General features: G+C 44.2%; 1 protein-coding gene across 1 annotated transcript in view; it reads right to left on the minus strand.

The window, feature by feature from the left end:
- Positions 1-11,505: 11,505 nt before the first annotated feature.
- Positions 11,506-27,351, minus strand: part of TIPRL (TOR signaling pathway regulator) — a 32,370-nt gene continuing 16,524 nt past the window's right edge. The window contains exons 5-7 of the mRNA XM_047077055.1: positions 18,448-18,543; positions 13,997-14,059; positions 11,506-13,082 (exon numbers count right to left, since the gene is read on the minus strand). Of these exons, the coding sequence (XP_046933011.1) occupies positions 12,939-13,082; positions 13,997-14,059; positions 18,448-18,543 (303 nt within the window). The 3' untranslated portion in view covers positions 11,506-12,938. The remainder of the gene's footprint in view (positions 13,083-13,996; positions 14,060-18,447; positions 18,544-27,351) is intronic.

Genomic DNA, 27,351 nt, shown 5'->3' on the forward strand with positions numbered 1-27,351 from the left:
CATACCGTGCACAATGCCAGATGTGTGACACACAGATGCAGAACTGGACCGACACCATCCCTGCCTTCAAGGACCTTTAAAGACCAGCCTCCTCTCCTGCCGGGAAGAGGAGGGAAGGAAGCACTTGGAGTTGGCTGTGTGACGGGAAGGGGGAGGAAAGCCGAATGTTGGACTTTGCAATGGAGCCAATTTTACTAGTTCTGCAATTAGGCGGGTAGTTTTGTAATGTCCCAGGAATATTCTCCACGAGCGTCTTAAACGTACCTTTCGCTCCCCTTTCTTCCCGGGGCTGCTGATTCATTCTTTTAGTTGGTCTGTTATTCACTCCAAAAAACATTTATTGAATTTCTATGCCGATGAAGAAATACGCAGTTCTGCTCTCCAAGTGGGTAAAGTTCCAGATGCCAGTCTGGATGAATGGATAAAGACGATGTGGCATGTCTGTATAGAATGGAATATTACTCGGTGATCAGAAAGAATGAAATCTTACCATTTGCGACGTGGAAGGAACTAGAAGGTATTATGCTAAGTGAAATAAGTCAGTCAGAGAAAGACAAATGTCATATGATTTCACTCATGTGGAATTTAAGAAACAAAACAGGTGAACATAGGGGAAGGGAAGTAAAAGTAAGATAAAAACAGAGAGGGAGACAAACCAGAAGAGACTCTTAAATGCAGAGAACAAACTGAGGATTGCTGGTGGGGTGTTGCTGGGTGGGGTGATGGCCTAACTGGGTGATGGGCATTAAGGAGGGCAATTGGGGGGTGTCTGGGTGGCTCAGATGGTTAAGCAACCGACATCGGCTCAGGTCACGATCTCCTGGTTTGTGGGTTCAAGCCCCGCGTTGGGCTCTGTGCTGACAGGTCAGAGCCTGGCGTCTGCTTCCGATTCTGTGTCTCCCTCTCTCTCTGCCCCTCACCTGCTCTCTCTCTCTGTCTCTCTCTTTCTGAAAAAATGAATAGACATTAAAAAAATATTTAATATGCAATATATGACAAGGTGTAATGCATGTGTGTTGATATACACACAGGGGGAGAATTGTTCTTTTTTCTGTAATTACTGATGGTTTTCTGAAATGAAAAAAGTAGGATTTTTTAAAAATATTCTTAGCAATATTAAATATCTTGGTCTTCCTCAACTCTGTTCATGACACCCTGACCTGACCCTTCTATGAGCTGCATACATGATCTGGTGATGTGGTCAAGGTACCAGGGGTCACACTGTGAAAACCATGTCTGTGACATCCATACGTCCGAGAACCACTGGTCCCATGGACCCCTCTCAACAACCAGTTCTTCTTTAGCTTTGTTTCCTTTTCCCAAAGTGGGAGTTTCTCAAGGCTGGGTTATCTGCCCTCTCTTCTCTCCCTTTCCACACTCACCTCCGGAAAGCTGATTCCTTTCAGGGTTTACAACACTTTTCTCCAATCCTTTATAGCTTGCAAAGTCCTTTCACTGGCGTCAGAGGATATAGGTTTGAATCTAGACTCCTCCGTTTATTAGTTTTGGGACCGTGGGACATTTATTTAACCTTTCCAAGACTTGGTTTTTCTCATTTGTAAAAGGAGAGTAATAGTCATACCTACTCCTAGAGTTTTAGGGGGGAGTAGATGAGCTAATGAGTAGAAAATGCTTAGCATATTTTTTTTTCGACAAATGCTGCCAGGACGGTGAATGTCCACATGCAACAGGATGACGTTGGACCTCCTTCTCACACCATAAGCAAATGGAAATCAGCTGGTGAATGGATGAATGAAGTGTGGTAACTCTATACAATGGAATATTATTCTGCAACGAAAAGGAGTGACGTAATGTACACATGCTTCAACATGGATAAACCTTGGAAGCATGTTGCTAAGTGAAGGAAGGCACACATTAAAGGCCACATGTTCAGATTTCATATATATGAGAGTTCCATAATGGGCAAATCCAAAGACAAAAAGCAGATGAGTGGTTTCCACAGTCTGGGGACAGAGGGTCATGGAAAGTAATAGGTAATGGATAGAGGGTTTCTCTGGGGGTGATGAAATGTCCTAAAATCAATCGTGGTGATGGTTGCACAACTCTTTGAAAACACCAAAACAAAACAAAACAAAACAAAACAAAACAAAACATTGAATTGTACACTTGAAGTGAATTTTATGGTATATACATTTCATCACAACAAAGCTGCTGAAAACATGCTTAGCACAGTGCCTAGTGGGTGTTTCCCAATCCATGAATGTTATCTATTAGAAAATGTAACAGATGTTCACTCTTCTCTTGCCCTAAATGTATCCGAGTTTGAACCCAAAATATTGGACTCCTAATTTATCTACAGAACATGGACCCATGTACAAGGTGACTCATTGTGACATTGTTTATAATACCTAAAGATTGGAAACAAGCTAAAAGTCCATCAGTGGGAGGAGTGGTTACGTAAATTATGATACATCCATTCGCAAGAATACAAGGCAGTCATGAGAAAGAAAAGAATGAGGGGCACCTGGGTGGCTCTGTTAAGCGTCCGACTTCGGCTCAGGTCATGATCTTGCGGTTCGTGAGTTCAAGCCCCGCATCGAGCTCTATGCTGACAGCTCCAAGCCTGGAGCCTGCTTCAGATTCCGTCTCCCTCTCTCTCTACCCCTCCCCTGCTCATGCTCTATCTCTCTCTCAAAAGTAAATAAACTTAAAAAAAAAAAATTTTAAGAAAGAGAAGAATGAGGAAGCTTTTTATTTACTTACGTATATGTAGGGGCGCCTGGGTGGCGCAGTCGGTTAAGCGTCCGACTTCAGCCAGGTCACGATCTTGCGGTCCGTGAGTTCGAGCCCCGCGTCGGGCTCTGGGCTGATGGCTCAGAGCCTGGAGCCTGTTTCCGATGCTGTGTCTCCCTCTCTCTCTGCCCCTCCCCCGTTCATGCTCTGTCTCTCTCTGTCCGAAAAATAAATAAACGTTGAAAAAAAAAAAAATTTACTTACGTATATGTAAAATACATCTGGAAGGATAGAAAAACAAAACCAAGAATAAACAAACAAAAATACTGATGTTACTCTTTACCTCCCGGGAGGGAAACCAGGTGACCGTGGGGCAGAGAACTTTTCCCTGTGTATCTACTGACTTTTCAGTTATGAACCTTGCCAATGTACCTGCTATTCAAAATAAACAGAGACACAAAAAGGTTACATATTCTATGATCCCATTTATATGAAATACCTAGAACAGATAAATCTATGGAAACCAAAGGCAGAATGGCGGTTGCTAGGGGCTGGGGGAGGGGTTACTGGGGAGAAACTGGTCAAGGAGATGAAAACATCTGGGAACAAGATAGGGATGTGGCGGCACAATATTGTGACTGTACTAAATGCAACTGAATTGTTCGCTTTGAAATGGTTCATTGTATTTTATGAAAATTTCACTCAATGAATTATTTTTTGAAAGACAAAGAGGGAGAGGAAAAGGAAAAGCGGGGTGGGGGGGGGAGACAGGGAAGGGAGGAAGGAAGGGGAGGGAAGGGAAGGGAGAATGTAGAACAGAACAGCAAAACAGAACGGCAGCTGACCTGGAAGGTTTTGAGCCAACGGCTTTGTATGCAGAGGCCTGTGCTAAGTCAGGAATTGGGGGAGGAGACAGTTGTCACAGTGATCCAGTGATCAGGAAGTCGGAGGGAGAAGACCAGGCATTGGGAAGGACACCAGAGCCGATGGGTGCCCACTGCCTTCCGTCCTGGGCGTTCCCCTGATGTCCAGCGCCATCCTTCACCTTGGGGCTCCTCGATGGCCAAGCTAAGGTTGTTTTTCCCCTCTAGCAAAGCATTAGACGGTAGGGGGCTCCTGGAGGAATGTTCTACTCTGTCCGTGCCTCAAGTACTTGTCAATGGGCTGCAGGTTATAAGGAAGTTTAATTTTAGCTGCCATTTCCTTCTTGCCTTTGTTCCCCACATCGCTATGGAGGTGTGATGTTGGGGCTCCTGGAAACTGAGTCTGCAAGGTTTCTGGAGATTAGGCTTTTGATAAGATTGCCCTTTTCTTGTCATTTACTGAGATATTTGTAAACTGATGGAGACCCACGTCCTAGATGACTATGATCTCTATCCATTAACCATTTGTTTTCTTTCCTTTCCTTGGTCCTTTGGGCAGCCAGGAGTGCCCGAGGAATGTCACACACCTCCCACCTGGGGAGGGGGGGGGGGGCGCTAGCTTGCACTCTGTCCGCAGCCCACTCCACGCTCCCTCATCACCCACCATCGCATTGCCATTGGAAGGATCCAGAGCACCAATGTCTCCTGCCCACCCCCAGCCCCCCTCAGAGCCACCTTCGAGGCTCGCACTCACCCGCTCCCAGCACCCCCTGCGTTTGTGGCCAGTCCCAGCTGGATGCCTAAGGCTCTGTAGCCCCAGCAGGGCCAGGAAGCTTCTTTTAACACTTAACACAAAAGGCTGATTATTCTCCACCCCGGACAGGAGTGACATGGGAGCCAAAGCAAGCTGCACAAGCGACCCCCCCACCCAGGCGGGGTCTGTGTGATATTCCTCAGGCCCTCCTGGCTGCCCAAGGACCAAGGAAAGGAAAGAAAACAAATGGTGAACTGATAAAGATCACAGTCCTACAGGACCGGAGTCTCCATCAGTTTGCAACTGTCTGAATGATTTACAAGAAAAAGGGCACTCTCCAGAAACCTATGGACTCCCTTTCCTGGAGCCCTAACCTCATTCTCCCCTCCACTGGGATGTGGGGAAACAAAGGCAAGAAGAAAATGCAGACAAAATTCAATCTCTTTATAACCTGCAGCCCATTGACAAATACTTGAGGCACAGACACCGTAGAACGTTCCTCCAGGAAACCCCTACCTAATGTTAATGTTTTGCTAGAGGGAAAAATAACTTTAGCTCCCCAACAGCAAGGCCCCCAGCACCTTAGGAGTCCTCTTTAGCATATGGAAGTCCTTTAGGAAACCTCTCTCTTTCCTTACGCCCCCTCCCACCAACTCCAGAGTATATAACCATCACTCCTGACAACCCAGGGCAGCTCTTTCTGCCCAGCAGTCCTGTCCCTGCGCTCCAATAAAACCACCCTCTGGCACCAAAGACATCTCAAGAATTCTTTCTTGGCCATCAGCTTGGCCAGACCCCCACCACCGCTCCAAAACTGCATCAGTCGGGGTAGCGCCCGAACTTCTCCAGGGACCCCCAGAATTTCCAGCTCCCACAAGCATTCCGGGACTCACTCCTCCCCGGGCCACCAACGTGCCTCTGACGCCCCCACCACCAGGGCAAGAAAACCAACCGTGCAGTGACTCTCCCTGCCAGCCCCTCCCAAGGGGACTGTTGTGTCGGTGCCGCTCTGTCCCCTGCCATGTGAACCTGCTCCATCCCACGCTAATGGCCTGAAGGAAGATTCTCCGCAAGTCTTCCTCTCCGCTCCCTTTCTCCCGCCTCCGTCCCAGTCACCCCACATCCAGAAGGCGACACTCGCTTCCACAGCGGCCTCCCTGCCTCGCCACGCTCGCACCTCAAGCCCACCCGGCCACCACCACAGCTGTGGTCACGTTCATGCTCCATATTCATGGGCTCACGCCGGGACTCAGAGGCCCCCACCGGCTTCCCACTGCCTGAAGGCCTCTCCTGGCATTCAAGGCCCCTTTACTTTTTTTATTATTTCTTTTAATGATTATTTATTTTGGGAGACAGAGAGACAGAGTGGGGGAGGGGCAGAGAGAGAGGGAGACAGAGGATCCAAAGCGGGCTCTGCACCGTCAGCACAGAGCCCGACACAGGGCTCGAACTCACGAACCATGAGATCGTGACCTGAGCTGAAGTCGGACGCTTAACCGCCGGAGCCACCCAGGCGCCCCTGTAAACACTACACTTTAAAATGAAAAGTGAGGGGCGCCTGGGAGGCTCCGTCGGTTAAGCGTCCGACTCTCCATCTCAGCTCAGGTCATGGTCTCACGGTTTGTGAGTTCGAGGCCGGCATCGGGCTCATACTGATGGCGCAGAGCCTGCTTGGGATTCTCTCTCTCTCTCCCTCTCTCCACCCCTCCCATGCACGCATGCATGCTCTTTCTCCTTCTTGCCCTCTCACTCTCTCTCTTTCTCTCAGAAATAACTTAAAATGAAAAATTCAGGGGTGCCTGGGTGGTTCGGTTGGTTAAGCGTCTGACTCTTGATCTCAGCTCAGGTCGTGATCTCACAGTGCGTGCGTTCGAGCCCCACATCGGGCTTTAGGCTGGTAGTGCAGAGACCGCTTGGGATTCGCTGTCTCCCTCTCCACCCCTCCCCCTCTTGCTCTGTCTCTCTCTCTCAAAAATAAATAAATAAACTTAATTTTTTTTAAATATTAAAAAATGAGGGGTGCGTGAGTGGCTCAGTCGGTTAAGCATCCGACTTCGGCTCAGGTCATGATCTCGCGGTTTGTGGGTTCAAGCCCCGCGTCGGGCTCTGTGCTGACAGCTCGGAGCCCAGAGCCTGCTTCGGATTCTGTGTCTCCCTCTCTCTCTGCCCCTCCCCCAGTTGTGTTCTCTCTCTCTCTCTCTCTCTCTCTCTCTCTCTCAAAAATAAACAATAAAAATATTTCAAAGTATATCTGAGTCTCGTTTTCTTCCTAGGCATTGCTGTAATCCTGGTTCAAAGGCACCGTCACTCACCTGGCCGTCTGCTGGCCTCCTCGATGTGTTCCCTGCCTCTCCTCCTAACACCTTCAATTCGTCCTCATGTCACAGCTAAAGTGAATTTCTTTTTTTTTTTTTTAATGTTTATGTATTTATTCCTGGGGGGGAGGGGTGCAGAGAGAGAGGGAGACCGAGAATCCCGGAAGCAGGCCCCGTGCTATCAGCGGAGCTCGAACTCGTGAACCGTGAACCGTGAGCCAAAGTCGGAAGCCCAACCAAATGAGCCCCCCAGGTGCCCCAACGGCTAAAGTGAATTTAAAATGTAAGTCACATCACTTGCCCCCAGGCTTAACTTCTTGTTTCTCATTGCCTCAAACTCTGTCTTCCTTAAAAGAGGACTAGAAACCTGTTCGTGGGTCTCAGCTGGCCTCAACCGGCCCCTTGGGACTCACCCTGTGCTCTATCCACTTCCAGGAAAGAGCCAATCTTTGCTGCCCTGAGGACTGTTCTCATACTGCTCCTCCCTGAGAAAGCCCTTCCCACCCTGAACAAATCCCCTGGTCAGCTTCTTTTCATCCTTCAGGTCGCAAGTTCAACGACATTCCCCAGACTGCCTCTTTTTCTTATTTATTTAAATGGATCCTCAAATTCTCTGTGTTTTTAAATGAATGTTTTGTTGAGGTGTAATAACAAACCAGGAGATTCGTAGCACTTTCCTTCACCTTTCCCCAGTTTCCTTCCCGACCCTTTGTGCTCAGGGGCCTCCCCCTGCCCTTGCAACCACTGATCCGATTTCTGCCCAGCAGGGTTGCCTTTTCCAGAACGTTGCTGTGACGGTTAATTTTATGTCAGCCCGACTGGGACACAGGGTGCCCAGGCAGGCATTGGGTCAGCTGAGTCAGACGTTATCCCGGGTGTGTCTGTGGCGGTGTTTCTGAAAGCGATTAGCGGTTTTTTAAGTTTACTTTTGAGAGAAAGAGAGAGAGACAGAGAGAGCGAGTGGGGGAGGGGCAGAGAGAGGAGGAGAGAGAGAGAATCCCAAGCAGGCTCTGCACTGTCAGCCCGGAGCTTGACGCGGGGCTCGAACTCCTAACCGGTGAGGTCGCGACCTGGGCCGAAACCAAGAGTCGGACCGAGCCGCCCAGGGCCCCCCAAAGAGACGAACATCTGAGGGGGCTGCCCGGTGCGGCCGGTGGGCCTCCTTCCTGTGGATGGGCCTCACCCAACCGTCTGAAGACCTGAAGAGAACCAAACGCTGCTGGGGAGTGAACTCCTCCTGCCTGTTGGGCCGGAACAAAGGTCTTCTCCGACTTTTGTGCTTAAGCTGAAAACCAGTGGCTCTTCTTGGATCTCAAGGCTTTCCCAAGCCTGCCGGCTTTCAGACCAGAAGTCACGCCACTGGCCCTCCTGGGTCTCCAGCTTGCCCACTAAAGCTCTTGGGACCTCTCGGAATCTATGGAGACAGACACACGCACACGTATCTGCGCATCCTATTGGTTCTGTTTCTCTGAAGAACCCCAACAGGACCACAGAAATGAGGTCGGGGGCGCCTGGGCGGCTCGGTTGGTTATGCCGCCGACTGCGGCTCGGGTCAGGATCTTGCGGTCCGTGAGTTCAAGCCCCGCGTCGGGCGCTGCGCTGACAGCTCGGAGCCTGGAGCCTGCTTCGGGTTCCGCGTCTCCCTCGCTCTCCGCCCCTCCCCTGCTCATGCTCTCTCTCTCAAAAATAAATAAACATTAAAAAAAATTTAAAAAAAATAAATGAAAGCATACAGTAGGTATGCTTTCACTTAGCATAGTGATTTTGAGACCATCCACGCATTAGTAGTTCCACTTTGTGGATGACTGATAAGAAAATGTACCACAGTTTATCTGGACATTTGCATGGTCTCCAGTTTCCAGTAATTACGAACAAAGTTGTTATAAACATTTGTATAGAGGCCATTGTGTGGACCCGTTTTATCTAGGAGCTGAAAGGTAAGTGAAAGCTGACATTCGCGAGAAACCGCCAAACTGTTTTTCAAAGCGGTTGAACGGATTTCACGTTCTCCCGAACAGCCTATGAGATTCTGGTTGTTTCACATCCTCACTGACGGTGGTCTCGCCCGTTTTTAAATTGCAGCTGTTGGCAACAGGCGTAGCGGCGGTGAGGTTTTGGGGGTGATGGCGGGGTTCGGAGCTGACGGCCAAGAAAGAATTCCTGAAGACGTCTTTGGTGCAGAAAAGGTGATTTTATTAATGCACGGGGACAGGATCCACGGGCAGGAAGAGCTGCCCCGGGGGTTGCGAAAGAGAGGCTGGTTTTACACCGTGGAGTTTGGGGAACTAAAGCCAAGAGGAAGTTTCTTAAAGGGATTTCCATATGCTAAGGAAGATTCCCAGGATAGTGGAGGCCTATTTTCAAGCTAAGGTTGTTTTCCCCTCTAGCAAAGCGTTATCATTCAGTAGGGAGTTCCTGGAGTTTAGGCTCTTGAGAAGATGTTTGTAAACTGAGGGCGACTCTAGCAGTTTAACCATTTGTTTTCTGTCCTTTCCTTTGTTCCTGGGCAGCCAGACGTGCCTGAGGAATGTTAGTCTCCCACCTGGGGGCGGGGTCTCCCACCTGGGGGCGGGGTCTTTGCCGGATGTCAGTTCCCTCATCAGTGGTATCTTACTGGTTTTAATTTGCATTTGCCTAATAGGTGATGATTTCGAGCATCTTTTCATACGCGTTTTTACCATCCGCAGCGTTTACCCATTTTCAGTTGGGTTATTGTGTTACAAGAGTTCTTTATGCATTCTAGATACAAGTCCTATGTCCTATATGTGTCTTGGAAATCTTTTCTCCCAGTCTGTGGCTTGTCTGTTGATACGCGTTAAGAGTGTCTTTCAAAAAGTGGAAGTTTTTTATCGTAATTTTTTTTAAACTTGTTTGTTTTTGAGACACAGAGACAGAGTGTGAGCTGGGGAGGGCAGAGAGAGAGGGAGACACAGAATCTGAAGCAGGCTCCGGGTTCCGAGCACAGAGGCTGGTGCGGGGCTCTAATCCACGAACCATATAGGACCTGAGCCAAAGTCGGACGCTTAACTGACTGAACCACCCAGGTGTGGACACACGCTACACACACACACACACACACACACACACACACACGTGCGCGCACAAGCGAGGGAGGGGCAGAGAGGGAGAGAAAAACTTCGAGAAAAATGTCAGCACAGAGCCTAAGGCGGGGTGTCAGTACAGAGCCTGGTGTGGGGCTCGGAGCCCGACGCAGGGTGCGAGCTCACAAACCATGAGATCTTGACCTGAGCTGAAACCAAAAATCAAAGAGTCAGATGCTTACCCGACTGAGCCACCCGAGTCCCCGCCTGCTAGGACTTTTCACGGGATTACACTAACTATAGATCAGTCCTGGGAGAACTGGCATATTAACATCTTGAGTCTTTCATTTTATAAATGTGGTATTTGTCTCCATTTACTCAGGACTTCCTTAATTTCTCTTATCCTAAGTTATTTGGGATTTCCCAGATACCTTTCTGTTATTGGTTTTTAGTAGTTTTAATTCCACGTAGAAGTTTTTTATGGCCCAGAATATTCTCTGCCTCGGTGAATGTTCCCTAAACATTTGAAGACGGTGTGCATTATACTGTTATGTGAATCTCATGCCCACCTCCCCATGGTAGCGGGTCATGTTATCCATGTAGGATCCCGGGCCCAGGTTTTTCTGTCCCTCCTCTGACCTTGGAGGATACTGGCTTGTACTCCTTCTCGGCAGTAATGGTTCTTTGCCTGTGTCCAAAGGCAGAACATTTCCTATTCCCGCACTGGCAAATGGGTTTTGTCTTTATTCCTCCCCTAGAGATGATGGATTTTTGCCTGAGCCCCAGGGGTGACAGGATTTGCTGCGCCTCCCTCAGCAGCCTAAAGCTTTTGCATCTTCTGGAAACGGGTCTGGGGAAGTGGGCAGGGTTTCATACCTACCTATCCCTCGGCAGTAGCCAATTACGTCCCGAATGCTTGAACCAGCGACGAGCGGGGGCTTTCTGGTCTCCAGCCTGCCCCGGTGTTTCTTGTGAACACTTGGTATAGACCACTGGGAAGATCAAGTCCCCCGATTTGAAACTCTCAGCTATGCCACATTCTTAAACTCCTTTAAGAACTTAACATTCTAGATTATCTTTAGCTGCTCATATAGCGGCCACTTCTTTCTTGAGCACTCTTTCTAGAAGGAAATGGGTGCATATCCCATCTCCTGTTGGAGCGCTGATCACTCCCCGGGATTGTGTGCTCCGTCTCCCAACTTCAGCTCTCTGACACGCTCAAGGAAAGCTGGAATTTTGTAGATTATCCAGAAGTTTTTCCTTATGAGGTTACAGTCTCGAGACTTCCTACACCCTGTTCAGAAGCAGAACGGACTACCTCAACTAACGGTGATTTTGTTATTGTCTGAAACCAGTTATTATTTCCATCATTATACTTACTAAAATTTGTAAATTTGTAATTATTTTTGTTTTGTTTCCCCCACTTAACTTTAAGACCGTGAAAACATACACTGTCTCTTCATGATCGTAATCCCTCGCACCGAGTGCCACATTGCACACAAAGCCCTTAAAACTAAACAAAAAGATACTTATGACATATTTCTTTTTTCGAAAAATCATTAGCCCACCATACAGCAAACACTGGCTGATTAAAACATCCACAGAAGTACCGGGGGGCAGGGGAGGGCCGAGGAAGAGGAAGAACGAGGGCCCAAAAGCTAAACTGGGAGATTATATTCTGAACTATCTGCTAGATTTTCATTTATCATCTGCCCAGAGAATCTGGCTGTGATGCTGACCAAGTTCAAAACAAAGCGCAAATGAGACAAGGATACCAAACCCTTCTTTCATGAAGCTTCGGGAACAACTGAAATAAATGAACTAGCAAAAAACATAGATCAGTAATTCCTTATTGTTTATTCTTTTCTTACAAAAAGACACTTGGAACAAATAAATATAAAATGGCATACGTCTTATTTAGCAATGGGCAAATACAGGTTTTTCTGGGTACTGTCCACAGGGATGAACTAAAGGAGCTTCCAGAAGTGCCCTCATCCTATCAGCTTTCCACCCTCTGTTTAAAAAAAAAAAAAAAAAAAAGTCAATTCTTTTCATTCCTCACAATTTTCAACAATGGAGCCTCAAAATAAGTAACCTAACCCTGACTCAGAGACAAAGACATCTGATTCAAGGTCAGCACGTATATAATGACGTTGCCCCGAAACTTCAATGAATGAATATTGAGTTTTCATTTCTTGTATCTTGTATGAATAAAGAGTTTATTCTGTTCAAATCTGCACGGCAAATAAAATACAACAGAAAGCTGAGTACAATATATACACTTTTCTGTCCTAAGAGAAAACATTAAATACAGGTATATTTAATATACAGTGAACATGCCATGTATTTTCTTAAAGCCAACAAAATCCCGATTTCCTATACCCTGCAGGTGATGCAGAAGGCAAACGAATACCAAAATCACTTCTGACAAAATTTAGCTAACAAAATTAGCTAGACGGTAATACAAATTCAATATTCAATGGATTTATTCATTCCACGGTTGCATGGAAAAGGAAGTAAAAAACGTCAAGTACAAGTAGAACCACACATAAGAAAAAGCACCTACGGACGGAGGAGGGACAGCTCTGGGAGCCTGCCTGGGAGAGGCACACCTCGCTCAGGTGTTTCCACGGACAGAACACCCTAGTTCGCCGAAACCCTAGGTTACTCAGTTCTGGGTCTGAAATCTTCTCTAAGACGTCAAAAGTCAATTTAAACATAGAGGGGAGATATTTTTTTTTTAATCTGTGGGTAAAGATCATGAAAGTCTGACACTGATTTTCCTAAAAGGCAACTCACGACTCTCCAGAAGTACGAATAAACATCAAAAAGCCCAAAGTAAAGAGCTAGTACATCAACATGCGCGGTCAGGAATCCCGTGAAAGTCACAAGGTGCTGCGATTCCGTGATTTCCACGAACCTCCTCCTGGGAGAAGACAGTGTTCCGTGACGGATGCGGATTATGCCCACTGCTCACGAGACATACACACATTGAGACTCGTGAGATCCTACTTTGTAACAATTTAGAAATCCAAATTTGGCTGCAGAAAATATAAATCTGGAATAGGACTCTGCAGATAGACAATACAAGTAGCAGTTGAGTGGAACCTGCCTGCAACAATCCTGTATTTACTTTTTTTTTTTTTTCCTTTAAGGCTACAGAAAATCTGCACATAGACAAGGCGATTAATTCTCATAATAAAAATACCCCCTCCAAGGAGCTAAGGTCTCCAGTCAGATTCCATGGTGAGTAGACATTGTGTGGCACATTCTATTCCACAGGTGTACTTTCTGGTGAGTCTGCAGGCTTAGGATCAATTCTTTCCGGGAACAGTAGCTTCTCACAAACTGCCTCCTTTATTGGTAAATACTGTGATATTTCGTTGGGTTCCGTGAAGAGGGAAGGTGAAACGTGCTGGGAGATACATAAGTCGTATTAGCATATATTCAGTCACTGCACTGATACTTTTTGGAAATGCTTTGGTTCAAGCATGCATAAAGCATGCCAATTCTAAAATGAGTGGCAATCGATGTCTATGAGGATGTATGGGTGTTTCTAATGAGAACGGGTATCTCGTTACTGGACCATTCAGCCCTGTTACCGAATGACTTCCTCAAAGCTCACAGGGATATATTATTTATAACGCTCCCACAGATGTATTAAGAATTTAATACATCTTAATCCAATCCCCTTTCCCTGCTGCTTTTGTACCTTGAAAGCACTAGCCTTCGGGTAGAGCCCCGTACGTGGTCTACGCCAGACTCTTAAGTAACTTTTCTAACCCACGAACGTGCTCACCCCAGAAGGAAACAAGCGCTAGGGGTGAAAAAGAATAACAAGTTTGCAGAAAGGTGGCACCTGGGAAACAACCCGTTACAGAATCCTACAGACTTGGAGAAGCCCTTTACAAGTCCCAGAGGGGCAAGAAAATAAAGGACGTTATGTGAAAACAAGTTACGGTACAGAATTACCACACTTTAAGAAAAAAATCAGAAAAGCAGACTGGCTAGAAAGAAGTTACGGGGGGACGAGGCGCTAAGTGGAATGAACATCCAATTGGTGCCAGTACCAGACCCACCGCCAACCAATTCTGGGTCTGTTTTTCCACCATAAAAAGTGGAAATTAGATTGGATGATGGTGCTGCTACCCATAACAACCCTGTCCTGGTATCTGGGGTGAATTCAGAGAAGTTACGCTCCAGGAGGCTTTATCTTATAGGTGGGCTTATTGGGTGAATCGCTAGATCTAGGGAGGCAGATGTGGCTGGAAATATACAAAATGAAACATTAAAAGTCAACTTCTAGAAACTGGTATTTAAACAGCGTACCATTAAATTAGCAATTTTGCTCTCTCGTGATGTATATTCTCGTAACATGTAGGTCTTGTCCGCCTATGTGGAAAGATAAAAAAAAGGTTGCAATAAATATTTCTATTGTTACAAAATAGTTTCTATTAAACAGAACCACCTATGACAACAGAACAGGTTGCAAAAGCAGCATAACGTCTGATAAGAATATCTTATTCTGTAATGAGATAACTAATCTCACCAAGAATTCTGAATTATTGATTCCAATCTCTATAAATCACAGTGATAGCATATGTAAACAGATTTGATAATTACCAACTAAGAGAAACACAGCCAAAGTTTTACTATGAAAGTATGTATATTTACAAATGAGATATGCAAGAGATATTAATATTACCGCATGTTTGGAACTATACCTTTTCCTTAAGCTATAGTATCTACTTACATAACCAGGCTACTCTCATGTTTAAAAAAACAAAACAAAACAAAACAAAACAAAACAAAACAAAAGAAAGCTTTACCAAATTTTATTCCCTCCTATTTCCACAAAATTCTTGTCAAATTGCTTATTTAATAAAGCAAGTTTTTGGCACTTCAATTTTTCCCATTTATGACTTTTTACTTACGTATTTAAGTAGTCGCCATGCCCAATATGGGGCTTGAACTCACGACCCTGAGATTAAGAGTCCTATGCTCTACTGACTGAGCCAGCCAGGCACCCTCCATTTACAACTGTTTAAAATTAGGTGTTAGAGGGGCGCCTGGTGGCTCAGTTAAGCATCTGACTTTGACTCAGGTCATGATCTCACAATTTGTGAGTTCGAGCCCCGGCGTCGAGCTCTGTGCTGACAGCTCAGAGCCTGCAGCCTGCTTCAGATTCTATGTCTCCCTCTCTCCCTCTCTCTCTCTCTCTCTCTCTCTCTCTCTCTGCCCCTCCCCTGCTTGCACTCTGTCTCTCTCTCAAACATAAATAAACATTAAAAAAAATTTTTTAATAAAATTAGGTTTTAAAAAGCAATGTATTACAATTTGTTTTTTGGTGAAACATTATTCAATAAAAGAAAAATCACATAAGATTAAACTCCCTTAACGTTTTTATCCTTTTTTTAATTTTAGAGAGAGAGTGCAAGCCGGGGCCTGGGGCGGAGGGAGAAAGAGAGAATTTCAAGCAGGCTCCACACTCAAGTGCAGAGCCTGACATGGGGCTCGATCCCACGACCCTGGGATCATGACCTGAAGCTGAAATCAAGAGGCTCAACTGAGCCACCCAGGCACCCCAACTTTTATTCTTTTCTATCAATAAAAACACATTCATGCTTAAGGAAAGAAAAATTAGATGATATAAAAGTATAATATATAAGTACAGCTTCTATAGATAATACTATCTTTAACTTAGAAATCTCTACACAAAATCTTACACAGATTCACACTTGCTTTTTTCTTTTAAAAATTTTTAATGTTTATTTATTTTTGAGAGACAGCACAAGTGGGGGACGGGCAGAGAGAGAGGGGGACAGAGGATCGGAAGCAGGCTCCGTGCTGACAGCAGCCAGACTGATGCAGGGCTTGAACTCACAAACCACGAGATCACAAGCTGAGCCGAGGTGGGACCCTCAACCAACTGAGCCACCCAGGTGCCCCCATACTTGCTTTTTAAAATTCAACACTGAGGGGCGCCTAGGTGGCTCAGCTGGTTAAGCGTCGAACTCTTGGATTTTGACTCAGGTCACGATCCCAGGGTTGTGAGATCAGCCCCACAACGGAACCTGCTCGGGATTCTCTCTTTCCTTCTGTCACTCCCCAGCTCGTGCATGCACGTGCACTCTCAAAAATAAATGAACGAGGGCGCCTGGGTGGTGCAGTCGGTTAAGCGTCCGACTTCAGCCAGGTCACGATCTCACGGTCCGTGAGTTCGAGCCCCGCGTCAGGCTCTGGGCTGATGGCTCGGAGCCTGGAGCCTGTTTCCGATTCTGTGTCTCCCTCTCTCTCTGCCCCTCCCCCGTTCATGCTCTGTCTCTCTCTGTCCCAAAAATAAATAAACGTTGAAAAAAAAAAAATTAAAAAAAAAATAAATAAATAAATGAACGAATGTTTAAAATTCAACACTGAGATGCAGATCTTTACATACCAGTTAAATACAACTCTGCCATTCATTTTAATGGATGTGTACTTTTCTACTATATGGATATAAATTAAACAATTTTTTTTTCTTTTTTTTTTTTTTCAACGTTTTATTTATTTTTGGGACAGAGAGAGACAGAGCATGAACGGGGGAGGGGCAGAGGGAGAGGGAGACACAGCATCGGAAACAGGCTCCAGGCTCCGAGCCATCAGCCCAGAGCCCGACACGGGGCTTGAACTCACGGACCGCGAGATCGTGACCTGGCTGAAGTCGGACGCTTAACTGACTGTGCCACCCAGGCGCCCCTAAATTAAACAATTTAAATCAGTGCCCATTCAGTGGGCATTAAGCTCCTTCTCTCCTTTTTGCTATTATAAACAAAAGCATTGCCATGAACATTCATATATATATATGTATGTGTAGATACGTTTATATATAGATACACATACATGTGTGTATATATACATTATATATGTATAATATACATAATGTATATATACATAATGTATATATATGTATATGTATATATGTATGTATATATGTATATATACATATATACTGTGTATATATATAATGTATATATACATATATATACGTTATATATATATAAATGTACAACTGCCTGATTAATATTTGCAGATTACTGTATAAGAATGATTTTAGGATAAATTCCTAAGAAATACTGTTGACTTAAAGCATAAGCATTTTTAAAACTTAGATTTCATCTTTTCTGAAGGAGAAAAATGCAGTCTATCTTTAGTACTTCCCTACCACTTATTAAAAGAAAAAGATCGCAAAAAAAAAAAAAAACAAAAAGAAAAAGATCACAGTTACCATGTTATTTCAAGGAAAAAAGCCCCACCCGTCTATAAGTGCAGGATTTGGGAAAACACCAATCCAACCTCACCCTACTGGGTACAAATCTCACTTCTGCCACCCAATAACTGTGTAACTCGGGTAAGTTACTTACTCTGTCTTTGCTGTAGTTGCCACAGCTATAAACAGCGATGATAACGGGACTTATTTCACAGGGTGGTTGTGAGATTTCACTGTTCCTAGGACTGCCCAACTGGTACTGGTGTTCCCTTCGCTAAGTCACCATTCTACATGATCACAGATCTGAGGGTACAAATCCATTCCACAAGGACAGGCTGCTATAAGCTATTAGAAGACTTTTCATGCCTTCAATTTAAGCCTCCTCCTTTTTTTAACTTTTTCTGAAAACCTTGTATGTTAACAGTTCCTTCAGAGGTGAGTACAGAGCTTTCAAACTTTAGAACAACTATCAAAATGATTATGTAATACAAATTTCAGTAGGTCATGTGATTGTTGTTTTGTTTTAAGTTTGAGAGAGAGACTATGATCGGGGAAGGGGCAGAGAGAGAGGGAGAGAGAGAATTCCAAACATGTTCTGTGCTGTCAGCACAGAGCTCGACGAGGGGCTCGATCCCACGAACCGCGAGATCATGACCTGAGCTGAAATCAAAAGTCAGACGCTTGACTAAATGAACCACCCAGGTGCCCCCTCGTGATTGGTATTTTTAATATCAAGACATTATATAAACAATACATATGATACACAAAGGTAAGAGTTAAGGGACAGGTTTGTTTTTTTTTTTAAGTTTATTTTGAGAGAGAGGGCGAGCAGGGGAGGGGCAGAGAGAGAGAAAGAGAATCTCAAGCAGAGTCTGCACTGTCAGCACAAAGCCCAATGCAGGGCTCGATCTCACGAACCTTGAGATAATGACCTGAGCCCAGATCAAGACCTGGATGCTTAACTGAGTCACCCAGGCACCCCAGGGACAGGTTTCTTAAACACAGCTTAAGTACACATGAAGTTTTTAAAAAAGCATCAGACATCCTCTACTGGGGAGGAACACTGGGGAGTGTCTTTCAGAAAACATTTTCAGGGGCGCCTGGGTGGCGCAGTCGGTTAAGCGTCCGACTTCAGCCAGGTCACGATCTCGCGATCCGTGAGTTCGAGCCCCGCGTCAGGCTCTGGGCTGATGGCTCAGAGCCTGGAGCCTGTTTCCGATTCTGTGTCTCCCTCTCTCTCTGCCCCTCCCCCGTTCATGCTCTGTCTCTCTCTGTCCCAAAAATAAATAAACGTTGAAAAAAAAAATTTAAAAAAAAAAAAAAAAAAAAAAAAGAAAACATTTTCAGCTACCAGAACTTTCAGAAAGGAAGATGTGATGCGGTCAATAGTGAATGTAGAACACCCAATCTTCAAGGTTAGAAGGACTGCCATAAATTATAAAGCATTATTTCATTTCAAATTCTCAGACAGACAGTGAAAGAACACGAACGAGCCCAACATCAACTAGTACATTCATTAAATAAGAAGAGATACCTCATGGTAAAGTCTTGTGTCATTCATTCTGATAAGCACTCCATCGATTCTCAAGAAAAATCGCAACAGCAGGAAAAAACTAGAAGGCATTACTCTCTGAAAAAAAAAATAGTACGTTAATATTTTAATGAAAACTAAATGCTATTACTTTGCTGAGAAAATAAAATTTTTTTTTTTAATTTTTTTTTCAACGTTTTTTATTTATTTTTGGGACAGAGAGAGACAGAGCATGAACGGGGGAGGGGCAGAGAGAGAGGGAGACACAGAATCGGAAACAGGCTCCAGGCTCTGAGCCATCAGCCCAGAGCCCGACGCAGGGCTCGAACCCACGGACCGCGAGATCGTGACCTGGCTGAAGTCGGACGCTTAACCAACTGCGCCACCCAGGCGCCCCAGAAAATAAATTTTTTTTAAAAGGCATCAGAGAAAAGCTGAATTAGCAGTATACAGAAATCTCTGAACTAAAGGTTCTTTGTCATAGCACCAACTTAGTCCTATTCTATTCTATTCTATTCTATTCTATTCTATTCTATTCTATCCTATCCTATCCTATCCTATCCTATCCTATCCTATTCTAAATATCCTGGCTTCAGTTTCCTACAATAGAAAAATATTTTTTAGGTCAAAAGATAATTGAGGTTAAAAAGACTTAACACTTACCTAAGTAATATGAAAATTACAATGTTCACTTTAAAAACTGACAGTACTTGGGGCGCCTGGGTGGCTCAGTCGGTTGGGCGTCCGACTTCGGCCCAGGCCATGATCCCACGGTTCGTGGGTTCGAGCCCCGCGTCGGGCCCCGTGCTGACAGCTCAGAGCCTGGAGCCTGAATTCTGTGTCTCCCTCTCTCTCTGCCCCTTCCCTACTCGCACTCTGTCGCTCTCTCTCAAAAATAAGTAAACACTGAAAAAAAAATTTTAAAAACTGACAGTACTTACCATTAATGTCAACACCAGTAATACCAAAAGGAAAGAATAACCTATTTCTTTGTTGTTACTCATCTCTACTCACTTTACGTTAAATAAAGGCGAGAACTTAAACGAGATGCTCTAATTCAGTGCAATCGATTAAGTATTATTTCATACTGCCGAAGACTGGTTTATCAGATCATTATAACATGTTCTTGGCATCTTTCATCTATGTCACATCTACACATTTCTGTTTTCCAAGCGTAAACCAGGGAAAAAAGACAGAGACAGTGACAGAGTAAGAAGGTGGGTCCTGGTGGCAGGGAGGGAGGGGTTGGATATTGTGGGGCCTTTAGACCTTTAAAAGGAATATGCTTGTGGGCACTTGGCTGTCTTAGTTGGTAAAGTATATGATTCTTGATCTTGGGGTCATGAGTTCAAGCCCCACATTGGGGGTAGAGATTACTAAAAATTAAAATAAATAAAATAAAATAATAAAATAAAATAAAATAAAATAAAATAAAATAAAATAAAATAAATAAAATAAAATAATATAATAAATAAAATACATATATAAATATAAAAAATATAAATATAAATATAAAATATAAATAAAATAATAAATAAAAAAATATAGACCATTTCTTAAAAAAAAAAAAAAGAAAAAAGCCTGACCATTTACTAAATAAACACTCGTCGTCTACTAAGTGTCCAGTTCTAACTATAAGTAGATCTTGGATTTATATAAAAAGTTACAATCCCAGTGGTCAAGAAGTTTATCAAAGAGAGAAACAGAGAAAAAAAAAATGATGTGGCAGATATAGTGACAGAGGTATGCGCAAGGTTCAGTAAGCACTCAGAGAAAGTCCCGAAGTTGGCTGAAGAAAGTTAGAGAAGACAATGGAAAGCTGACCATGGAAAGAAGAGCTGGGGGCGAGCTCCTTTTTTTTTCCAAAAAGAGGAAACAGCATGTATAACAAGTACTGAGGCACGGAATAGAAGATACACGCAGGGAACTGAGTGAGTTGTAGAAGCACAGGGCAACATTAATGAAGAGCGAAGAAATTAACACGATAACCCACTAACAACAGTGGCTTTACTACCTACAGAGTCACCAGCCACAGGCCAAGCTCTCCTGCCCTAGGACCTTTACGAACCCTGTTCCCTGACCTAATGCCTACTGGTCTCAGATCTCGGTGTAAATATCACTTGTACACAGAATCTTCTCCTACCATTCAGGCTTCTGTTATTCTCTCTCGATTCCCTTATAAACGAAAAGATTTGTAACTACAGCCGTTCACGTGTTTACTTGCTTAAAGCCTATCTGCCCCCACTTAGGCCGCAGGCTCCATAACTGCGAACATGTGCTCTGGTCATCACTTTGTCCCTGCTGTCTAGACGAGTAGCGAGCACACGGTGGGTGCTCGTCAGCGACTCCCTGAAGGAAAGAGAGGCTGGAGCTCTCTTTGCCGGAGAAAAGGCCCACAGTCACACTGCCTTCCGGCGGGATTATCAGCAACAGACTTCAAAGCAAAACCCAGAATAAAGAAGGGCTGGAGGAAGAACCTGACCTAGACAAGTTGCTACGTCACAGCCAACTGACTGGGAAGCAGCGTTACTTGACAGAGCGCTCTCTGTAATTACTGGAAAGACTCACTGGCCACATTTCCCCACATTTCCAAGTGGGTTATCGACAGTTATACTGGGCACAACACAGGAAGCGAGCTGAAGTAACGTTTCGGCATGGCGGAGGGCAGAGCAGGAGTCAGAAGACCCAAGTGCTCGTCCTAATTCCGCAATTTAACTGTGTATTTTAAAGCGGCAGTTCTCTCACAGGGGATGTTTGGAAATTTCTGAGGGTGTTTTTGTCGTCACAATGATATTAGGCAGTTAAAGACCAGGGACGTTAGATGTTCTGTAACGCACAGGACCATCCTATACAACAAAGTCCAATCCTGCATCCACAAAACTTCCAAAGATCTTCTCTGGCATTCATGTGGGGAAAAAGATAACAATAGCAATAAACACAAACGAATACATACATACATAAATAAGCCAACAATTTATACTGACCTCACCTTAGAACCTAACTCCATTTTACATACAAATACAAAACACACTGAATTTCCGGGCACGCAATTACTTTGCAAATCAAGGAAGGATTATACTGTATTTCATTTGGAACTTTACTAAAGGGTTGTTCACCATTTTTGAAAAGTTACATCACCAATGGCAGTCTTGATTGTGGTATCTGAGTCACTGGCTGCTCCCTGGCACCCCATCAGCCTTCACTTGTAGCTGTCACATTCACAGTGATTCGATATGCAAATGTGACTGCTTCATTATGACTTTAGTGCAGTCATATTATGCATATTTCAATACGTACATACTGAAATACATCGTTTATTCTAAATCAATTTCCTTTTATTTCTCTTTTATCTTATAATTAGGACACAACGTTGGTTTACTGGAAAGAAGGTGGGTTATAGTATCTATGAAATTCATTTCACGGTAGTAAAAGGGAGGGGGTGTTAAAAGTATTTGGTTAGGAAAAAAAAAAAAAAAAAAAAAGGAGCAACGAGGGGAAGTAGGTTGAGAACCAGTAACTCAGATCAAGATCCTAAACCACCTAAAGTCTCCTTCTTCATCTATAAAACTAGGGGGTGTGAAGAAACCGTTCCTTAGACCCTGTCTCCGTAAAACACGACCATTCTGTAAGACTACTTCAACAAAAGCCACCTCAGCACAGGCTTTGTGGAATTTTTTGTACCACAGAGATGAGATACGTGCCTACCTGATATACTTGGATTCTTAGGTAAAACATGGAAGCAGAAGGTAGACCACATTCACTCCTGACTACTCAGAGTGGAACTAACCGCCCAACGGAAAAAAGACAGTCTCCTTTAGCAAATGGTGCTGGGAGAACACCTGGACAGCAACAGGCCGAAGAAGGAAACTGGACCACTTTCTTACACCAGACACAAAAAGAAATTCAAAATGGATGAAAGACCTCAATCTGAGATAGGAAGCCATCAAAATCCTACAGGAGAAAACAGGCAGCAACCGCTTTGAACTCGGCCACCACAACTGCTTACTCGACGTGTCTCCAGAGGCAAGGGAAGTAAAAATGAACTATTGGGACCTCATCAAGATAAAAAGCTTCCGCACGGCAAAGGAAACAACAAAACTAAAAGGCAACCAAGGGAATGGGAGAAGATATTTGCAAATGGCATATCAGATAAAGGGTTAGTACCTAAAATCTATAAACAACTTACCAAACTCAACACCCAAAAAAACAAATAATCCAGTGAAGAAATGGGCAGGAGACATGAATAGACACTTTTCCAAAGAAGACATCCAGATGGCCAACAGACACATGAAAAGATGCTCAACGTCACTCATCATCAGGGAAATACAAATCAAAACCACAATGAGATACCCCCTCATACCTGTCAGAACGGCTAAAATTAACAACTCAGGAAACAACAGATGTTGGCGAGGATGCAGAAAAAAGGGAACCCTTTTGCACTGTTGGTGGGAATGCAAACTTTGTGCAGCCACTCTGGAAAACAGTATGGAGGTTCCTCAAAAAATTAAAAATAGAACTACTCTACAACCCAGCAATTACACTACTAGGAATTTATCCAAAGGATACAAAAATGCTGATTCAAAGGGGCACATGCACCCCAATGTTTATAGCAGCACTATCAACAATAGCCAAAGTATGGAAAGAGCCCAAATGTCCATATACTGATGAATGGATAAAGAAGATGTGGCATACAATGGAATACAAATGCCATTTGCAACAATGCGGATGGAACCAGAGGGTATTATGCTAAGTGACATAAGTCGGCCAGAGGAAGACAAATATCATATGATTTCCCTCATATGGAATTTGAGAAACTCACCAGATGAACACAGGGGAAGGGAAGGAAAAATGAGATAAAAACAGAGAGGGAGGCGAACTATAAGAGACTCTTAAATACGGAGAACAGACTGAGGGTTGCTGGAAGGTGTTGGGTGGGAGGATGGGTTAAATGGGTGACGGGCATGAAGGAGGGCACTTGTTGGGATGAGCACTGGGTGTCTTATATAAGAGATGAATCACTGGGTTCTAATCCTGAAGCCAACACTACACTGTATGTTAAATGAATTAAATGAATTAAAAAAAAAAAAAAGAATGGAACTAACCATTAGCTGGTTACATAACATCACTGCCAGTATTTGGGAGATAGGAAATATATTTTCTCTGAAAGTTAAAACCTTGCGTATTAGCATGAAAATAGCTTTTCTTTAGATCTTAGAGTAGTCCTATAAACTATAAATCACACCAAGGACAGTAGATTACAACACAAAATCCTAGCCTAAAAACATAGCTGAAAGAAGCTACCTTAGAAACACAAAACAAAAATTAATTCCTAGAATAACTCATAATTAGATATAGGTAATGCCACCCACACAAAATTATCAAAACTCATAATAAACTCACTGAACTAAATCGAAAAACCTCATGGTGCACAGAGCTCCACTCTTTCTCCCTGGGGAACTGTGTCACAAGGAAACCATTATTATTTTTTGAATTAAAATGGTCTAGGTATAGAATTAAAATTTTAAGACGGTAAAAATACTTCAAAACCTGAAACAAACTAAGTAAGTTAAAAGCAACTTAAAAGGCCCCATCCAACAGTAACAGGAATCTAAAGTTACTTTGGGGGCTCCTGGGTGGCTCAGTGAGTTAAGCGTCTGGCTTCAGCTCAGGTCATGATCTCATGGTTCGTTGAGTTTGAGCCCCTTAGCAGTCGGGCCCTGTCCTGACAGCTCAGAGCCTGGAGCCTACTTCAGGTCCTATGTCTCCCCCTCTCTCTGCCACCCCCGGCTCGTGCTCTTTCGCAAAAATAAATAGACGTTAAAAAAAAATTTAAAGGGACGCCTGGGGCTCAGTCGGTTAAGCAGCCAATTCTTGACTTCAGCTCAGGTCATGATCTCCTAGTGAGTGAGCTTGAGCTCCACATCAGGCTCTGCACTGACAGAATAGAGCCTGCTTGGGATTTTCTCTTTCTGCCCCTCCCCTGCTTGCACTCTCTCAAAATAAATAAACTTAAAAAAATTTTTTTAAATAAGTAAGTTACTTTGTTTATGTAAGTAGTTTCCACATTACAGTATCATTTCTTTACAGGGTGCTTTATAATTATTATAGAAACCAAGAAACCAAGAAATCAAGCATTCATAAGCAACTAGCTTCACAAATTCTAAAATAAGAACTTTTTAGTAGTTTTCTGGCCAAGATTAAAATACCAAGTGGGGCTCGAACCCACGGACCATGAGATCATGACCTGGGCCGAGGCCGGATGTTCAACAGACTGAGCCACCCAGGCGCCCCCTTTATGATGTTCTTAATAAATAACATTCTTTTCTCTAGCTTACTTTCTTGTAAGAATACGGTATGTAATACATATAACATACAAAAAATGTGTAATCAACTGTTAATGTTATCAGTAAGACTTCCAGTCAACAGTAGGCTATTAGAAGTTAAGTTTTTGGGGAATTAAAAGTGACACAATGAGGGGCGCCTGGGTGGCTCAGTCGGTTAAGTGGCCGACTTTGGCTCAGGTCATGATCTCATGGTCCGTGAGTTCGAGCCCCGCGTCGGGCTCTGTGCTGACAGCTCGGAGCCTGGAGCCTGTTTCAGATTCTGTGTCTCCCTCTCTCTGTTCCTCCCCTGTTCATGCTCCGTCTCTCTCTCTCTCTCTCCTTCAAAAAAATAAAAATAAAAACATTAAAAAAAAAAGTTACACAACGATTTTCAACTGTGGACAGAGGGTTACTGGTTGCCCTAATTCCCTCACTATTCGAGAGTCAACGGTATATTCCATACCCACAGTCAAACTCCTAGCCACAAGGAAAGATATACGGTAATCCTTAAACATTTACACTTATTTTTAGAAGTTCCTTGGAGAGCTCTGTTAAAACTAAAGATGATCTGAGACGGTTCATATTTTATTTGAGAGCAACTGGGAAACACATAGACTTTAAATCAGAAAAAGTTCTATGTCAAAAAGGCCAGGTGAAGGGCATCGAGTGAGCTTTATGTGCAAAGTACCTACCAAGGGCTCTGGAAATGATCGTCACACTTCGTCACACTTCGTCACACTTTGTTCTACATTTCATCACACTTCGTTCTCAGGCCTTTTCTGACCTCTTCTCTCCATTCCCACGTGCGTCTACCCAACTTTCCAGTCAGATAGGCAAGGGTACCACGGTCAGACAAGAAATATTCTTTGTCCCATAGTGCGGAGACAACTAAATCTCTAATCTGCTTAGTTAATTCTCATAAAACTCCAGGTTTGGGAATCACTGGACGAGAGGTAAGCTTATCTACACGCAGTCCCCCTTTCCTCCCATCACCACAGAAGCATCTCTCCTGTCTAAAGCTAATCCTCCCTCCCACGATCTGCATCCTAGAAGATTATGAGCAAAGACAAACTGATCCACTGTGTGATTGATCTTAGGCAAGTTACTTAATACCTCTGACCCTCCGTTTCCTCTCACTGAGCCGAATTTTCTGGAGGATTAAATGAGATAATATAAATAAGCTATATGTGAAATAATAGAAAATACATATATAGGTCTCTGCTTCTAGTTCCTGACAGAGGGCTTCTGAAACCCTTATAAATTTCTAAGTGAAAAAGGCACTTAGGAACATCTTCGGTTCTGATGAGGCGATTCTGGGGGGGCTCCTGGGTGGGGGCTGGTCCCCAGAAAGACCAGGCCATGATTAGAAGCTTGGGATTTCCAGCTCCACCCCTCATTTTCCAGAGAGAAGAGAGGGGTCAGAAATGGGAGTTAATAATTGATCATGCCTTGTGAGGGAGCCTCCATAAAATCCTAGTAGGATGGGGTTCAGAGACTTTCCAGGCTGGTGAACACATCTATATACTAGGAGGGTAATGCACCCCAACTCCAAGGGGGCAGAACTCCTGCACCTGGGACCATCCCACACCTCCCCCTATATCTCTCTCATCCGGGTGTTCATCCATACCTCTGTTACCATATCCTTTAATAAACTGGTGAACATAAGACAAAGAATATTTCTTGTCTGACTATCCATAGTACATTTGGCTACGTTCCCCTGAGGTCTACGAGCTGTTGTCGCAAATAATTAAATCCAAGGAGAGGAGGTCACGGGAACCTCCAATTTGTAGCCAAGATGGACAGAAGTTGTGGGGAACGTAGGGACCTATGACCCCTTGTGGCTGGCACTGAAGACGTAGGGCGAGGGATGGCGGTCTTGTGGGCTTGAGCCCTTAACCTAAGAGATCTGACACTATCCCCAAGTCGATAGTGAGGCCAGTGTCCCAGAATTCTGGGTGTCGGTAAAAGTACCACACATCTGATGTCGGAAACATTTTGAGCGTTGAGAGTAAAGGAGAGACATAGGAGGAGAAGACTGGAGTTCTTCCAACCCAGGGTCTCACAGTAAATTTTTCCTCCCGGTAAAGGCTCAAAGCCTTCCTCTTCTTTCCCCTCTTCCTCCTCCTCCAAAACCTCACACCATTCATTTTCTCCCCTCTCTACAAGGAACTGCTTCCTGTGAGCACGTGATCAACACTAGTCTTCCCCATGTTAAAAAAGCAAAAAGCACATGCTCACGCACACCTGTCAACCGCGTGTCCTCTCTTAGGCGTGTCCCTGTGTCTTCTCCATCTAGGAAGCTTTTTGGAAGTCTGGTCTACTCTGTCTCCACCTCCACATCTTTCCTTTACTTCCTAACCATGTAACTTAAACTGCACTTGCAGAGGTCAATCCCAGTATCTTAGTTGCTATAACCGATAAATTTTTTAGTCTGGTGGACACCATCACATTCTAAGATCTCCTTACAGCACGACGCTGCCCCTTCACGTCCTTCTTCTTGCAAAGCTGTGCCTCCTTAGCTTCCCAGGCACCACGTTCCTGGTTTCTCACCCGCATTTATATTTACCAGGCTAGTCTGTGCTTA

The sequence above is a fragment of the Lynx rufus genome, unplaced genomic scaffold (assembly GCF_022079265.1).
Source record: "Lynx rufus isolate CCGP_SWC_20201006 ecotype Redwood Valley unplaced genomic scaffold, mLynRuf1.p SCAF_15, whole genome shotgun sequence".
Taxonomy (NCBI): Eukaryota; Metazoa; Chordata; class Mammalia; order Carnivora; family Felidae; genus Lynx; species Lynx rufus.